Below are 18,772 nucleotides of genomic sequence, written 5' to 3'. Positions count from 1 at the left end.
TAATACTCCAGGCTGATTTATTTTATCCCATTATTATTATTTATATAGCGCCGACATATTACGCAGCGCTGTACAGTATATATATTGTTTTGTCACTAACTGTCCCTCAAGGAGCTCACAATCTAATCCCTACCATTCTCATATGCAGACCCATGCAGACACACTCCTTGCAGATAGATGCCCTGGCTAGGATTCGAAACGGGGACCCAGCGCTGCAAGACGAGAGCGCTAACCACTACGCCACCGTGCTGCCCATTTCCCTGCTTCCAATTAGTACTGCTGTAATGTGTATTTATGGCCACCAGACACTAGGGGGCAGTGTGAGACAATAACAAAGGACATCTGCTTTCAGTTTCTAGATTTTCTGCTAGTAGAGAGAGATCAAAGCATTCCAAGAATTTACAGCACAGCGAGTCCTGCAGGCTGCGGTTGAAAGTAGTGGACTTATCTCAAACTCTATTAAAAATGCTACAGGGTCAAATCCGTCAGCAGGCTGTAATTATTTGCATCTCATTGACCATGTCTGGTTGCCAACGACGGTCTCCATGTAGCTGTGTTCTCACATTGTCCCTCCCCCTTAAAGTGAAACTGAAGCGAAAAAAAGTATGATATAATGAATTGTATGTGTAGTGTGGATAATTACTAGAGCATTAGTAGCAAAGAAAAGAACCTCCTATTTTTATTTTCAGTGATCTAATTTTTAAAACATTGCATCATTCTCTAATATTTGCAGTTTAAAAACTACACTCTGCATTTTAAACTATGAAACTGAGCAGAACGAACGACCCTTTGAACTTCCCTGCAGTAAAATCTTATCTGAAGTTGTCTTTCGCTGTTTCTTTGATGTATAAGTGCTTCAGAAAATAGCTCTGCTAGTCAGAGAACTCAGAGAAGCTCTTTTGCATAGATAACTGAAGTTTCTTAACTCTTCCTGTACTGGAAACACTTTGGGCTCTATTCACAAATGGCAAATGTCTTCGGTAAAATAACTCATCCAGTACTTTACACTTTTTTTTCTTCCAAATTCACTGAAGTCATGAGACAGAAGTTCAGCAATTGACCGAACAAACATACCTCAGTTCACCAATTCCTGCCCGGTAAGTGTGACTTATCAGCGTGTAGCAGGTCAGCAGGCAGGCAGGGGAGCTGTGTTTAGGACTCAGATGTTTTCCCTACAGTGCAAGCCTACCATCTCTTTAGATGTGCTGCAGCCACCAGGTGGAGCTCTTCTGAATGCTACAATACAAATAAGCACATCTGAAGGGATGTAGGGATGCCTTTTGAAAATTTCACTCCTCTGCTTTGCTACACTGAAAGTCCCACCCAATTACCCTTCCATGAGATACAGGGCTGTGTGGCTTTTCCTATTGGCTGCCCGGCTCTCCCCAAAGGCTGCCTGTCAAATCTACCGCACAGAGACAGCAGGGGGAGAGCCGGTTATTGGCTGCTGTGAGCTGGAGAAAATTACCGACACTTTTGGCCGGTAAACTGAATACGGAAAGCTTTGTGATTTGCAGTTTGACATTTCTTGAGGCCATTACCGCACAAGTCAGTAATTTACCTCACTAGTCGGTAAGGTTTATTTTCTGTGCGGTGATAGGTTTAGTGAATTGTAATGTGGCAAGGTGATCGGTAAAATCAGCTGTTTTCAGCATTACCGAATGCAGAGCTCCCAATTTTCCCTCTTTTGGAAGGACAGTCCCTCTTTGGGAGCCCTGTCCCTCTGTCCTCCTCATTTGTTCCTCTTTCAGGACTTTGTCCCTCTTTCTATGTATATCTATCTATCTATCTATCTATCTATCTATCTATCTATCTATCTATCTCTACTAAAAAATGTGTTTGATTGACTCTAAACTTTATTCCCATCCTTTAAATTGATATATTACTAATTTTAAAATGTTAATATGAAGGAAAATTAACCAGGATAGAAAGGACCAGTGTGGTTTGAATTCTAAAACAACATTTTTCTGATGAAATCTTTATGGTATGTGTGACTAGGGGTGTGACAAGGGTGTGGCAGGGGTATGGCTTAAGTGCCCCTTTTTTTCATCTCAAAAAGTTAAGAGGTATGCTGAATGCGGTAATGCTTTGTGAATAAAGCCCTACGAGAGTCATATCTTTGCTATGAATGTTCTATTTCTTAGCTGTACTACACATACAGTGCATTATATCGTAAGTTTATTTTCACTACAGATTCCCTTTAACCATTCTGCTGGATTGAATGGAGAACGCTCTACATTTCCAGGAAACACAAAATGAAAAGTATGATTTACAATTGGCGATCTCATGACCGATATGGCTGCATCCCAGGCCGCTATCTTATTTTACTTCAGTTCCGCTTCAGGCAGCGTATTTTACCACTTCCGTCCATCTTCAGAGGAGGCAGCTGTCAGCGGAATTTACTAAGAGAATCTGTCCAGATAGCAAAAAAACAAATTACGCCCAACCCCGTCTGCCTAATAAAGAAAGAGAAAAAAAATTCTACAAAATTGACACGATGCCGAATGAAATATTTATGCACGAAAAAGCAGAAAATAAATTGGATACATTCGTTTCACGCAAAGGAGACCGGAATTATTTATGACACAACAGGTGGGCGGCCATCAGTGACTCTCAGCACACTTAATAAAGATGGAATCATGGCCTTGGCGTTAGTATTCCTGGCAAAGTGCGGAGGATACAGCTGAGATTCGGAAGGTCGTATGAGATCATCGTTGGGTGATTCATTGTCAGTGAATCGGGAGTCCGCTCTCGCCGCAGGGGCAGTTATATGTGGACGTATCGCTGCTGCGCTCCCGGACGGCTCCGGCCTAGCCTGGCCAAGCATTCTCCTAGAACTTGAAGGATAAAAACGCTGAGGATGGAGTTTAGCGGCCAATCACTGAGAGAGGAAAGATATTTATTGTGCTGCCAGGAGGACAGATTGCCAGATGGTATCAGTGGGCACCGGCTCAGCTACACCACCACAATCACTCCTTTCTAGGTCAGGGAACACGTCCATCTTCAATTATGTAGGACAGACAGTTATCACCCTGTTACCCGAGCCAGGAGGACTGGCCGAATGACATGTCAGAAATAAAAGCGGAGAGGCAGAAAACTGCTAATAGACAAACTACTTTCTGTTTTCCCAAGTTCTGCCAAGGCGGCCAACAATTTAAAAACAGCCAGAGGTGAGAGATATGGAAGCTGCCATATTTAACTCCTTTTAAACAATACCAGTTCAGTTTTCTCCCCAGGCTCTTTTAGCTGGGTGCTCCACCCGGCTAGTTTTGATGAGCACCCGGCTGTCATCAGCTCACCTCCTCCTATGCTGTAAGCAGAGTTGTGCAGAGAAGCGCTGGCCCTGCATTCTCTCATCTCGCCCCACCCGGCTACTTTTTCATGCCACCCGGCTAGAAAAAAATTTCTGGGGAGAACACTGCCAGTTGCCTGATCATTCTGGCTTCAGTAGTGTTTGGATCACAACCCTAAAACAAGCATGCAGCTAATCTTGTCAGAAACATCTGATCTGCATGCTTGTTCAGGGTCTATGGCTAAAGGTACTAGAGGCAGAGGATCACCAGGGCAGCCAGGCAATCTGCATGTTTTAAAAGGAAATAAATGTCAACCTTTATATGCTTCTCACCTCGGGTTCCCCTAATGCACCACTGCTGAATATGCAAATTATCTATTGTTGTCCTTGTAAGCTAACCACACCTCCAGACAACAATGGGTCATTTGCATATTCAGCAGTGATGCATCATGGGAGATATCTCAGAGCTCACTCCAACCTGAATAATTGCAAATACCTTCTGTTTTAAGAAAGCAAACTTTGGGGAATTAAAAACAAACAAAAAGTTTTGCATTGGCTGAGACACAAAACACCACTACGCCACTTGGAGAGTTCATAAAACAACATTATACAATAAAAACTACACAACGCCACATCCAACGCAACACGTTTCGTGATTCAAAGTTCACTTTGTTAGGAGTAGAAAAGACGGTGAAATAGTGACGTACATACAAGTAATGGAACACAAGTAAAGGAAATTGCAATTGATGTACAAATAGCTAGCATTACCAAGAAGCTTAAGTGAAAATAACAGAATGAATAAAATTAATTTTCCCCACAATATTTCCTGTCCTGTCAGGTGATTTCTGTGGAATGTTTGTTCACTGAGAGTTCTCAAACCTGTGCAAAATATACCTGGTCTCCCAGAATGTTTGGGGGAAGGGAGCCTAGGCTAAGTATCACTGGGATGGTGGGACGACATACTTATATGCAGCAATATACACTGTAGATATAGGGAGTGTTTCTGATACTGTAAGCAGGCAAGTTAATGTTAAAGTGGTTATCCTAATTAAGTTACGGCATTCTACTATGTAACTACAGGGCCTCTTTAAATTCAAAAGCAATTTAAAATCACCAGCGATGGCTCCGGAAATGACCGGAAAAAGCACTTGGCGATCTGCGATTGCTAGTGGGGCCCTTCTAATGTTTTCTCTGCTCCCAATTATTTTCCATGTTCATAAAGTCAGCTCACTCCATGTTTATTTTACATTCTTCTCCTCCGACCAGCATGAAAACCTTCCCCGGACCCCTCCTGTTTCCAGTTAGCGACCTAAAAACTCTTTACATTTAACTCTTCCTTCCCAGTGAAAGGAGCGCAATACCTGCCTGCGACCCCACATGCATGGCCTGACCACGTAATGTGACAGATCTGAGCAGAAGGAGCGTGTCTGTCCCGTGTAGCCTGTTAGTGGTAAAGCACAACAAATCTCTCCCCTCTACACAAAGGCAGATATATGCTTAAGCCCCAACATCCCCCCACACACTGGATGAAACGAGTGCACATTTCACTGTTACCACGGAGTGGCATCTACAGGACAAGATCTACCGGATAATATCTACCGGCAATAAAAGGTGAACTACCGGAAACAATTTGATTTTAGTTTAGGAGTGTGGAAAAGCCACAGAGCCCGTTTTTGATTTTTATTTTTGTTCTGCAAACCTACGTACCCACCGCAGGATAGAATCACATGAAACGACCGACGACCGATCATTCCATGATCTGAGCCAAAAGATCTTAAAGGGAACCTGAGGTGAGAGAGATATGGAGGCTGCCATATTTATTTACTTGTAAACCATGCCAGTTGCCTGGCAGCCCTGCTGATCTTCTGGCATAAGCAGTGTCAGAGTCATAACCCTGGAGCCTTGTACCCGTCACCACACTATCCAAAACAAAAAGTAAAAAACAAAACCGCACACTCTCGGAAAGAACTATGGCACATTAAATTGTAGCACAAAACATTATAAAGAGATTTCTCAGCATAATGAGAATCAACAGCTGCTTTTGCCGTCCCTATAAAAAGTATTACGGGGTAATCCCCTGAGTAGTGACCACTAATGCTAAGAAGTCATTATGGTTCCTGTGCAACTGTGCTCAGCGATCACAGAACCGCATTATGCCCCAGTCCTGGAATAGAGGTTGTTCCGCATGGGCAGTGCTTTCCCTGAAACGGCAGCCACCAATCGCTGTAAAAGGAGGCGTGGCAGGAAAGGCAGCCTCTCATCAGCTGGTCACTTTTCTTTATGCTGAAGAATCCCCTGTTATGGATAATGGTGTTCAAGTCACAATGGGGCCAGTGTTCTCCCCAGGCCCTTTTAGCCGGGTGCTTCTGGCTAGTTTTGGTTAGCTCCCGGCTGCCATCAACTCACGTCCTGTAAGCAGAGTTGTGCAGAGAAGCACCAGCCCTGCATTCTCTCATCTCGCCGCACCCAGCTACTTTTTCATGCCACGCTGCTGTAAAAACCATTTCGGGGGAGAACACTGGGGGCCCAAGGGTGAAATTAACCTGAAGAGCCCCCCTACAGCATATTTACCTCCCTGAGCCCTTGCGTTAACTGCCACCCACTTCCCTAAACGTTGCTGTACTCCCCGGGGCCCCTGCATAGTTTTTATCAGCATAGCGACTCACCAGTCCATGATCCATGCTCTCTCGTCTTCATTCTCACAGGGTCAACTTTTCTCATAGACCCAGCACATGTTATTGCCTAATGACCTGGGATGGCAGTGATCAGGGATCAAGACGTGGAGAATGGATGGAGCAGCTTGTCCCGGGGGCATTGAGCGGCTATGCTGGCAAAACTTTGCAGGGGCCCTGGGGGGCACAAGTCAAGAGGAGACCTAAAGGGCCCTGGGGAAATTGCCCCCTTGGCCTCTATGGTAGCGCCGGCCCCTGAGCTGGTCCTATAAGCAGTCAAGAAAAAATAAACTGTACTTACCATAATTATTGGCAGGGTATCGTTTACGGAGCTTCTCGGTGAGTTTGGACACTTTGCTTTTGAGGGCGTCATTCCTGCTTAGGAAGCCATTATCCTGGAGGTTCAGCTCGTACTCTGATGGCTCTGACGGGCACTGGGACACGTCATCGTCCTCCTGATAAAGGAAAGCATGTACACGATACACCATTAGCGTCACACAGACAGCTCTGACCACGCCTCCTCCAGAGGAATGATATTACAGCGTCACTATATTTCAGCGACTGATATGCACAATGGGATACGAGCCTTTTGGATATAAACAGAAATGGGTGAACTATTTATTTAATGCGGAAAGGTCTCTCAGAATTCATAAAAAGAGGTCTACCGGCATATGTGGTCAAACGGAGTGGCAAATCGCACACCTGTGTGCAAAATGAGCAGCCAATCAGCGAGTAATACAGCCCAACACACTGTGCTGCCCATATATGTAAACTAACAGTATATCTAAGCCAATCAAACACCCTCCTTGGCTTGTATACTGGAAATCAGGAGTCTGTAGGTGCAATCTCAACTTAAAGCCAAATTTCCTACCCCCCGATCCACTTACCTGAGACTTCCGCCAGCCCTTTGCAGCTGACGTCCCACGTCGCATATCCGATCGTAGCCGCCAGCAGGGGGTCTGCGCCGTGTGCAGAGGCCAACCATCCTCTACTGCGCCTGCGCAAGCGCCGCTGTCAATCAAGTCCACGTTCTCCGCGGCATACTGCGCCCAATGTGGGCTTGATTGACAGCAGTGCTTCAAGCAGGCGCAGTAAGGACAATCTTGAAGTCGGCCTCTGCACCTGCGAGGACCTCGGGCCGGCGGCTGAGAGTGGAACATGTCTGCTTAAAGGGGCTGGAGGAAGCCCTAGGTAAGTAGATCGGGGGGTAGTTTATATTGCCTGATGACTTCTTTAACCTCCTTGGCGGTTCATTTTTTCCGCCAAGGAGGCTGCATTGCACTTTTTTTGTAATTTTTTTTGTTTTTGTTTCATGTAGCTACCCGAGTGGTAGCTACATGAAACACCACTAGAGGGCACGTGTCCCTCTAGTCCGATCGCCACCGGCAACAACAGCAAACAGGAGATTGCATATAGAACGCGATCTCCTGTTTGGCTTCTGTCGCCATAGCGACGATCAGAATGACGTCTTGGACGCATCCGATACAGCCCTTTGCGCTGCCCGGGAGTGATTGGTCCAGGCTGCGCAGGGCTCTGGCAGGGGGGAGGCCCCTCTTCAGCCGCTGCATGCGGGCAATCGCCGTGGTGCTGATCAAGTTATGCTTAGACAGATGGGGGATTGTTCACCTACTGATTTACCCACTGATTTTTATGAACAGTAACAGTGTGTGCAGCCAGAACATCTGTGATGTCACACACGGTCCATAGCCCCGCCCCTCTATAAAGGAGGAACCAATCGTGGTCTGGCTCACTGCTTGTTGGTTGGACCTGCAAGGCTGACCCCTCCCCCAAGCACAGGAAAAGACAGGCTGCTGCCCCACAATGGTGATATCGCTACTACTTTAGAGGCAGATTACAGGTAGACTCTCTTCTAAACAATGTAATATTTCTTTCAACTCAATCGAGATCATTTGGAGTTACTGGTATATAATTCAATGTAAAGCCTTAACTGCACTTTAAAAGCGGACCCAAACTCGAGCACAGCACACAATGAAAAGTCTTTATTCCACATATTGTTGCTTTAATAAATTCACTGCTCTGTGTTTGTTTAGCCAGAACAAAGTGTCTTATTAGTTCTTAGCATCTGTGAATAAACTGCAAGAGCTCTGCCTAGGCAGCTCTCCTCCTCATACAGTAAACCCTGGGGCTCATCCCTTTCAGTGCTCCCTACAATGTGAAACCAAGTTAATGTTTTCTCCCATACAGGTTATCATGCTGTGGCTAATCTTTCAGAGCAGAGAGGAAGTTCTGACTTTGGTCCTCCCATCTCCATAGATACACAATTGTTTTAGCAGCTTTTGATGCGATCTTTACTCTGTGACCATGCAGCATGCAGGGAATCTGGCCGGCCTCTCGCTTACGATCTCCCTGCAGCATACGGCCTGCACTCACCATGGTCATCAGCTGGTGCTCCTTTCCCATGCAGCGTGGACAAAAGAGAATGCAATTAAGAATCATAACTGGCCATAGGTGAGTATATCCCGCCTCCCCCCAAATCACAGCTGTGGGCAACATGGGCGAGTTAAAGGACCACATCAGCAAAAAAGTAAGCAGTTCAAATCTGACAGAACCGACAGGTGTTGGACTAGTCCATCGTGTCATGGGGGACTCTCAGGGTTTTTTCTTGTTTTCAAAAGCATTTCATGAATGGCAGCTGCTAAGTCTGTTGGCTGTGGCACAAGTGCAGTAGCGCCTGCATGATTTACCTTCAAAGCTACAGTGCAGAGGCAGTAGCGGCTTTCCGATGTGCTCTGGCAGAAATAGCCGCTGCTGCACCTGCTGGGTGAGGAGGATTTCCCCTCCCGAGGTAAGTAACCCCCCCCCAGGGGCTGTTATTTTTGACAGATTCTCTTTAATGTAGGAGTCACCCAAAGCTTTATGTTAAATGTAATTTTGCCTTTTTCCAAGCAGAAGGTATTTGCGATAGTTCAGCTGTAAGTGAGCAGCTGTGGTTTCCCACAATGCACCACTGATGAATATGCAGATTATCTCTTTATGCCCCAGAAGCCAGGCTTACATGCAGAGCCGCTGGTGTATAGCAAGCCTATAGCTTATACATGTTACAGAGCCGCTGGTGTATAGCAAGCCTATAGCTTATACATGTTACAGAGCCGCTGGTGTATAGCAAGCCTATAGCTTATACATGTTACAGAGCCGCTGGTGTATAGCAAGCCTATAGCTTATACATGTTACAGAGCCGCTGGTGTATAGCAAGCCTATAGCTTATACATGTTACAGAGCCGCTGGTGTATAGTGAGCCTATAGCTTATACATGTTACAGAGCCGCTGGTGTATAGCAAGCCTATAGCTTATACATGTTACAGAGCTGCTGGTGTATAGCGAGCCTATAGCTTATACATGTTACAGAGCCGCTGGTGTATAGCAAGCCAATAGCTTATACATGTTACAGAGCCGCTGGTGTATAGTGAGCCTATAGCTTATACATGTTACAGAGCCGCTGGTGTATAGCAAGCCTATAGCTTATACATGTTACAGAGCCGTTGGTGTATAGCAAGCCTATAGCTTATACATGTTACAGAGCCGTTGGTGTATAGCAAGCCTATAGCTTATACATGTTACAGAGCTGCTGGTGTATAGCAAGCCTATAGCTTATACATGTTACAGAGCTGCTGGTGTATAGCAAGCCTATAGCTTATACATGTTACAGAGCCGCTGGTGTATAGCGAGCCTATAGCTTATACATGTTACAGAGCCGCTGGTGTATAGCGAGGCTATAGCTTATACATGTTACAGAGCCGCTGGTGTATAGCAAGCCAATAGCTTATACATGTTACAGAGCCGCTGGTGTATAGCGAGCCTATAGCTTATACATGTTACAGAGCCACTGGTGTATAGTGATCCTATAGCTTATACATGTTACAGAGCCGCTGGTGTATAGCAAGCCAATAGCTTATACATGTCACAGAGCCGCTGGTGTATAGCGAGGCTATAGCTTATACATGTTACAGAGCCGCTGGTGTATAGTGAGCCTATAGCTTATACATGTTACAGAGCTGCTGGTGTATAGCAAGCCAATAGCTTATACATGTTACAGAGCCGCTGGTGTATAGCGAGCCTATAGCTTATACATGTTACAGAGCCGCTGGTGTATAGTGATCCTATAGCTTATACATGTTACAGAGCCGCTGGTGTATAGCAAGCCAATAGCTTATACATGTTACAGAGCCGCTGGTGTATAGTGAGCCTATAGCTTATACATGTTACAGAGCCGCTGGTGTATAGCAAGCCAATAGCTTATACATGTTACAGAGCCGCTGGTGTATAGTGAGCCTATAGCTTATACATGTTACAGAGCCGCTGATGTATAGCAAGCCTATAGCTTATACATGTTACAGAGCCGTTGGTGTATAGCAAGCCTATAGCTTATACATGTTACAGAGCCGCTGGTGTATAGTAAGCCTATAGCTTATACATGTTACAGAGCCGCTGGTGTATAGCGAGGCTATAGCTTATACATGTTACAGAGCCGCTGGTGTATAGCAAGCCTATAGCTTTTACATGTTACAGAGCCGCTGGTGTATAGCGAGCCTATAGCTTATACATGTTACAGAGCCGCTGGTGTATAGCGAGCCTATAGCTTATACATGTTACAGAGCCGCTGGTGTATAGCGAGGCTATAGCTTATACATGTTACAGAGCCGCTGGTGTATAGTGAGCCTATAGCTTATACATGTTACAGAGCTGCTGGTGTATAGCAAGCCAATAGCTTATACATGTTACAGAGCTGCTGGTGTATAGCAAGCCTATAGCTTATACATGTGACAGAGCCGCTGGTGTATAGCAAGCCTATAGCTTATACATGTTACAGAGCCGCTGGTGTATAGGAAGCCTATAGCTTATACATGTTACAGAACCGCTGGTGTATAGCAAGCCTATAGCTTATACATGTTACAGAGCCGCTGGTGTATAGCGAGCCTATAGCTTTTACATGTTACAGAGCCGCTGGTGTATAGCAAGCCAATAGCTTATACATGTTACAGAGCCGCTGGTGTATAGCGAGCCTATAGCTTATACATGTTACAGAGCCGCTGGTGTATAGTGAGCCTATAGCTTATACATGTTACAGAGCCGCTGATGTATAGTGATCCTATAGCTTATACATGTTACAGAGCCGCTGGTGTATAGCGAGCCTATAGCTTATACATGTTACAGAGCCGCTGGTGTATAGCGAGCCTATAGCTTATACATGTTACAGAGCCGCTGGTGTATAGCACGCCTATAGCTTATACATGTTACAGAGCCGCTGGTGTATAGCAAGCCTATAGCTTATACATGTTACAGAGCCGCTGGTGTATAGCAAGCCTATAGCTTATACATGTTACAGAGCTGCTGGTGTATAGCAAGCCTATAGCTTATACATGTTACAGAGCCGCTGGTGTATAGCGAGCCTATAGCTTATACATGTTACAGAACCGCTGGTGTATAGTGAGCCTATAGCTTATACATGTTACAGAGCCGCTGGTGTATAGCGAGCCTATAGCTTATACATGTTACAGAGCCGCTGGTGTATAGCGAGCCTATAGCTTATACATGTTACAGAACCGCTGGTGTATAGCAAGCCTATAGCTTATACATGTTACAGAGCTGCTGGTGTATAGCAAGCCTATAGCTTATACATGTTACAGAGCCGCTGGTGTATAGTGAGCCTATAGCTTATACATGTTACAGAGCCGCTGGTGTATAGTGATCCTATAGCTTATACATATTACAGAGCCGCTGGTGTATAGCGAGCCTATAGCTTATACATGTTACAGAGCCGCTGGTGTATAGCGAGCCTATAGCTTATACATGTTACAGAGCCGCTGGTGTATAGCACGCCTATAGCTTATACATGTTACAGAGCCGCTGGTGTATAGCAAGCCTATAGCTTATACATGTTACAGAGCCGCTGGTGTATAGCAAGCCTATAGCTTATACATGTTACAGAGCTGCTGGTGTATAGCAAGCCTATAGCTTATACATGTTACAGAGCCGCTGGTGTATAGCGAGCCTATAGCTTATACATGTTACAGAACCGCTGGTGTATAGTGAGCCTATAGCTTATACATGTTACAGAGCCGCTGGTGTATAGCGAGCCTATAGCTTATACATGTTACAGAGCCGCTGGTGTATAGCGAGCCTATAGCTTATACATGTTACAGAACCGCTGGTGTATAGCAAGCCTATAGCTTATACATGTTACAGAGCTGCTGGTGTATAGCGAGCCTATAGCTTATACATGTTACAGAGCCGCTGGTGTATAGTGATCCTATAGCTTATACATATTACAGAGCCGCTGGTGTATAGCAAGCCTACAGCTTATACATGTTACAGAGCCGCTGGTGTATAGCGAGCCTATAGCTTATACATGTTACAGAGCCGCTGGTGTATAGCTAGCCTATAGCTTATACATGTTACAGAGCCGCTGGTGTATAGTGAGCCTATAGCTTATACATGTTACAGAGCTGCTGGTGTATAGCAAGCCTATAGCTTATACATGTTACAGAGCCGCTGGTGTATAGTGAGCCTATAGCTTATACATGTTACAGAGCCGCTGGTGTATAGCAAGCCTATAGCTTACATGTTACAGAACCGCTGGTGTATAGCAAGCCTATAGCTTATAGATGTTAGAGCCGCTGGTGTATAGCAAGCCTATAGCTTATACATGATACAGAGCCATACCAGCCCACATGCAGACAGCCTGTTTGGACTTTCTGGTCCTGATCAGTGCATGGCAGGGATTAAAATGGGATAGACCTTTATTAATGTTGCTTTTTAGTAGCTTTTTGGTCACTTTTAGCCCCCATTATGCTCCTATTTGTGGATCACCATATTCTGTAGTACTGGTCCAAACCTTATCCCACAGAGCCATGTCAATCCTGGCCATGCACTGATGAGGACCAATAAGTCCAAAACAGGCTGTATGTTGTATGATGTATATTGGATTGATGTGGCTCTGTAACATGTATAAGCTATAGGCTTGCTATACACCAGCAGTTCTGGATGAGAACCTGGCTTTCAGATGATTTTCATAGTCAGCAGTGATGAATTGTGGGAAACCACACTTGCTCACTTAAAGCAGTAGGATTAACCATACTATGCCAAGGAAAAAAACCACATATATAAGTAGATACATACTTGATCTACTTACATAACAGATGTATTGTACTGTCCGCGTTTTGATTTCAGCGAATTTTATATAGTAAATGAAGATAACTCTGTTTCTGGTGGGAACCATGTCTTTTACCAACAGCTGAGGCTAAATCCTGATGTCATTTCTGCCCTTTAATTTTTTTTCTTTTCTCCTCCAAGTCACCTCAGCCTTGCTTGTAAACGCAAGTGAGCAGAGGATCAGGTTTCAGATAAGCAGCTAGGCAGGGTAATAAATGGAAGAGGAGGAATATATCCTAGATAAAAAGAACCCCCAGCATGCAACTGTTTGGCACTGACTACTAAAGGGCCAGAGCTCCTTAAGTATGTGATAACTCCAAATCATAACAGCAGAAAAAGTTTTGAATGCAGGATTAGCATCTTTGTCACTTAATACACTCAGACCAGTTGCTGTTGAAATATGATTTTTATGGTGACAATCCTGCTTTAAAGAAAACCTGTAACGAAAAAAAAAAAACACCTCTGCGGGACACTTAGCTTGGGAGGGGGAAGCCCCTGTGTCCTAATGAGGCTTCCCCCGTCGTCCCCCGTGCCTCGGTTCCAGCGCTGGGACGCCCCAAACGGCGGCGAGGTAAATATTTATCTACCGCGATCCAGCGCAGGCGCAGAAGCGGCTCTTCGTTCGGGCTAAAGCGGGAATAGCCGATCCCAATCATATCCACTCTACTGCGCTGGCACAAAGGACTCCGGCATGCGCAGTACAGCGAATAGCTAAAGCCATTTCCACCTGAGCCAGAACGCAGAAGCCGCTATTGCGTTTGCGCAGGATCGCGGTAGGTAAATATTGCGTCGCTTGTCAAGGAGGTTTTGGGGATGCCAGCGCTGGACTCTGAGGCTACAAAGGACGAGGAAGTCTCATTGGGACCCGGAGACTTCCCCCCCTGAGGTAAGTATACCTCAGAGGGTTTTTTTTTTTGTTACAGGTTCTATTTAAAGAGACTCTGTAACATGAAAAAGATCCCCTGGGGGGTACTCACCTCGGGTGGGGGAAGCCTCCGGATCCTAATGAGGCTTCCCACGCCGTCCTCTGTCCCACGGGGGTCTCGCCGCAGCCCTCCGAACAGCCGGCGACAGACCCGACTGTAAATTCAATATTTACCTTTGCTGACTCCAGCGGGGGCGCTGTGGCGGCTTTCCGTTCCGAACTACACGGAAATACCCTATCTCATTCGGGTCCGCTCTACTGCGCAGGCGCCGGAGACTTGCGCCTGCGCAGTAGAGCAGACCCGACGGCGATCGGGTATTTCCACCTACTTTGGAGCCGACAGCGATCAGAGCGCCTGCGCAGGAGCCAGGAAGGTAAATATTACGTCACCGCTGCACGGAGGGCTGCAGCGAGACCCCCGAGGGATGGAGGACGGCGTGGGAAGCCTCATTAGGATCCTGAGGCTTCCCCCACCCGAGCTGAGTACCCCCCAGGGGCCGTTTTGTCGTTACAGTTCCTCTTTGAAGCTGAATTATCACAAATCCCTCCTGTTTTAGAAAGACAGAATAACATTTAGCGCAGCTTTAGCTCGTAATACTGAAACAATTGTACCGGGACATGCGAGCACATTCGTAGCGTGCAGCGAGTTTACAGAACGCCGTCTGTAGATAAACACTCCATCTGCCCAATGACAAACATTTTACAGCTCCGCCCGGGATTACACCGCAGGAACGCACGCAGGAACGCTCGCTTCTTAAAATAAAGCCTTCACACTCCACCCACCTCGATAGCATCTTTAAACTCGTCGTCAGGTTCTGCTTCCTCAGCTTCCTCCACGCTCCCCGGAGACAGGTCCTGCCACGGAACAAGCATTTCATGTTAGGATAAACAGACACCGGCCCCTCCGTGCTGTGTGAGCGGCCTTCTGCACGGAACAACTACCAGCTAGCAACAACCAGGGATCCCACATTCTGCTACAGCCCACATCTGCTTAAAGTGAATGCAAGGCGAGACTGATATGGGGGCTGCCATGTTTATTTCCTGTTAAACAATACCAGTTTCCTGGCAGTGCTGCTGATCTATTTGGCTGCAGTAGAGTCTGATTAACGCCAGAAACAAGCATGCAGTTAATCTCGTCAGATCTGACAATAATGTCTAAAAACATCTGATCTGCTGCATGCTTGTTCAGGGGCCTATGGCTGGGCATAATGCTGGCCATACATGGCTCGATCTTTTCACCGCTCGATTCCGCAGTCAATTCTATCTTCCGCTCGTTTTTCTTATCTTTTTTCCATTCACTTTAATTCGGAATCGAGCGTGGAAACGATTGGGCGGGAGATCGGACATGTCGGAAATTATCTATAGAGCCATCTAAAATGCCGTGTATTCCCAGCATTAAAGGCAGAGGATCAGCAGGACAGCCAGGCAACTGGTATTGCTTAAAAGGAAATAAATATGGCAGCCTCCATATCCCTCTCACCTCGGGTTCACTATAACCTCACAGTACGTTTGTTCCACTCAGTAGCTGATATCCCCTTTCCCACAAGAAATCTTTTCCTTTTCTCAAATAGGTCATCAAGGGGGTGTCCCACAGTGTGATGTCATGGCTCTGACAGTTTCCGGTCTGTGAACCTCCTTGCATTGTGGGAAATAACACCTGTGTGCAAGTGCCATGCAAGCAGTATTTCCCTCTGTGCATAGACCTCTCAGTAAATGAACATTACACAGAGATCACCTGACAGGACTACATTTCAGAAAATTGTCGCTCTCTCTGAGGGTAATTGGAGGAGAGGGATTCCTTGCTCAAATGCCCACTTTCCAGAGATGCCATTGGGCAGTTCTCTCTCCCTGGCCACGCCCCCTGCCGGTTCCCTGCCTCCTGCATGCTGGCAGAGAGAATCAATCTCTCCTTCCAGCGTCATGCCCCAGAGGTCACGAAAGTGACAGTGAGCCAGTGCTGTGCGGACACAGGAGCGGCGGAGAGTTGTGTGGCTGGTGGCTACCTCATCTGCCCATCCCCTCCAGCCCCCCCCCCCCCCGGATCAGGTCGCCTAGGTGTTTTTTTTTCTAAATTATATGAGCCCACCTCGGGCTCCCTTTAAATGTATTTGTATGTCAATGACCATTCCTACAAACCAATGTGGAATTTGCTACAGGTGTTTATTAACTGTCTTGCCCAAATGTACAATTCAAACATAGCTGGCACTGGTGTGAATCTTTTAAAGAAAAGAAAAAAACCCTGGCATGCAAAGACCATAGAGCGACAATTAACTTTCTTTCCCTCACTTACATTCTGAAATGTATCACAGGTGGCAACATCTTTACTGCTGGCGGGTGCATCACTGCGGAATGTTTGTTTTTTTTTTTGTTGGAAAATTCAAAAGCCTGTAGAAAATATACCTGGTCTCCCAAAATGCACTGGGGGAGAATTCCACATAGCTAAACAGCCTAAGCTAAGCATCACAAGGAGGGCGGGTTGCATACGATATACAGAGATGGATGGATAGATAGATAGTGTTTCTAACGCTAAAACCAGGAAAATTGCCATAAAAGTGGGTATGCTGAATAATTTACTAAAATTCAAATATGTATCACTACAGGGCCTCTTTAAAGGACCACTCCGTCCCCCCCCCCCCCCCCCCAAAAAAAAAGAAAAAGAAAAAAAAGAAAAGTAAGCAGTTAAAATGTGACCGAACCAACAGGCTCTGGGCCAGTCCATCTTCTCGTGGGGGATTAGTCTAACTGACAAAATAGTGTGCAGTGGGATTAGGGAGGCTGGCTGGTAGCTTACTATTTTGGCAGTTATAAATGGTTTTAAAAGCAAAGAAAACCCTGAGAATCCCCCAAGAGGAGATAGATTAGTTCACAACCTGTCAGTTCTGTCAGATTTTAACTGCTTACTTTTTTTGTTGCAGTGGTCCTTTAAAGGGAACCTAAACAGAGAAGGATATGGATTTTTCCTTTTAAAATAATACCAGTTGCCTGACTCCCCTGCTGATCCTTCCTCTCTACTACTATCAGCTACAGCCCCTGAACAAGCATGCAGATCAGGTGCTGTGACTGAAGTCAGACTGGATTAGCTGCATGCTTGTTTCAGGTGTGTGATTCAGCCACTACTGCAGCCAAAGAGATCAGCAGGACTGCCAGGCAACTGGTATTGTTTAAAAGGAAACATCCATATGCCTCTCAGTTTAGATTCCCTTTAAAATGTAAAACTGACTATTCGGAGGATGATGGCTATATTGTGTAACATCTGCTCATGTAAAGTCATTTCTGGAGACAATCGGTGGAGGTGAAAATAAGAGAAATGCGTCTGATTTATTCCCAAGTCTGTTCCGATAAGACGTACAGCTATATGTGTGAAGTTGTTGTTCCCCTTTAGAAGCAGTCTGGGTATACAGTCCATTGAAAGTCGCTTATAACGGTGGGAAAGTGAAACGCGTATAATGCAGCGATACGCAGGGAATCAAAAGCCGGCATGTAAATTGCTGAGCCCCGGGCAATCTGTTCGGCGCGTTTCGCTTCTGCGGGATAAAAAAAGTTCAGATTGCATTACGCCTTCTCCAGCTGATGCCGGGCTACGGCAGAAAGGCCGCGCTTTTTCTACATTTCTTTTATTATCGGTATGAATCCTAAGTGAAGCGCTTTGGACAGGAAGGCGGTTTCTTGCGGCCGCCATTTACATGTTTATTGGACTCACCACAAAGGAGGAGAGATTGCGGCTAACGGCGATTACATTAATAAAGTCATAACAGAGCGCTAACCCGTCATTCACAGGGAAAAAGCTCCAATTTCATTGCAAAGTCTGATCTGTGTTTAATCTTTTCAGATAAAAAAAATCCGCTGATCGGCGAAATGTAAACTTGGCAGCAGGGAGAGGTTTTAAAAGGGGAAGAGCGAGGATAAGACGAGGGAACGCGAGTGCGGAAACGGAAAACTGTGTTTTATGCAGAGCGGCTTCAGGAGATAACCGGCCGACACACAATGGCGCTCAATCAACTTTTTTTTTTTTTAAATCTACAAAACTTTATAAATAAAATACCTTTTAAAAGTTATAAATGACTTGCCAACTCCCTCCCCGAGCCTCATGTCCACCAGCTTTCAGCACATAGCCACGCCCCCTTCCAAAGACGTGTCACAGCATTTCTCTACAAAAGGGTGGGGCTACTCAAGCAAAGAAGGCGGGCCCGGGGAGTGAGTTAGAGGAAAAAGACGTGGCAAGTCAGTCGAATGTTTTATGAGAAGAGAATGCATGTTTTAGAATGAATAAGCTAAACATCTGATCTGCAGCATGCTTGTTCAGGGGCTATGGCTAAAGTTATTAGAGGCAGAGAATCAGCAGGACAGCCAGGTAATGTGCATTGTTTAAAAGGAAACAAACATGCTCCCATAACAAAAAATTGAACTTCATCCCAATCAGTAGCAGATACCCCCCTTCCCATGAGAAATCTATTCCTTTCCTCAAACGGATCATCAGGTGGCGCTGTATGGCTGATATTGTGGTGAAACCCCTCCCACAGGAAACTCTGAGGACCATGGTCCTGACAATTTCCTGTCTGTGAACCGCGTTGCATTGTGGGAAATAGCTGTTTACAACTGTTTCCAACTGCCAAAAAAGCAAGCAGCATCTCCTTCCAGTGACACCACCTGCCAGCAGTAAAAATGTCACCATGTGATCAATGTCAGAATGTAAATCAGGGAGAGGAAAGATTT

General features: G+C 45.7%; 1 protein-coding gene and 1 long non-coding RNA gene across 7 annotated transcripts in view; one reads left to right on the top strand and one right to left on the bottom strand.

Annotated features, from left to right (window-relative positions):
- Positions 1-18,772, bottom strand: part of ZFYVE27 (zinc finger FYVE-type containing 27) — a 149,710-nt gene that overhangs the window by 50,926 nt on the left and 80,012 nt on the right. For 4 of the 6 annotated variants that reach the window (XM_068257954.1, XM_068257955.1, XM_068257952.1 and 1 more), the window contains 2 exons: positions 14,843-14,914; positions 6,266-6,419 (listed from right to left, as the gene is read on the bottom strand). In XM_068257954.1, coding sequence (XP_068114055.1) covers positions 6,266-6,419; positions 14,843-14,914 — 226 coding nt within the window. Of the gene's footprint in view, positions 1-2,546; positions 2,838-6,265; positions 6,420-7,754; positions 8,377-14,842; positions 14,915-18,772 lie in introns of those variants that run through there. The other 2 variants (XM_068257956.1, XM_068257957.1) reach the window with 2 other exon arrangements.
- Positions 1-18,772, top strand: part of LOC137536019 (uncharacterized) — a 36,148-nt gene that overhangs the window by 16,147 nt on the left and 1,229 nt on the right. The window lies entirely within an intron of this gene.

Source organism: Hyperolius riggenbachi, chromosome 10 (genome assembly GCF_040937935.1).
Source record: "Hyperolius riggenbachi isolate aHypRig1 chromosome 10, aHypRig1.pri, whole genome shotgun sequence".
NCBI classification, from domain to species: Eukaryota; Metazoa; Chordata; class Amphibia; order Anura; family Hyperoliidae; genus Hyperolius; species Hyperolius riggenbachi.
This window is presented reverse-complemented; position numbering and strand designations above follow the sequence as displayed.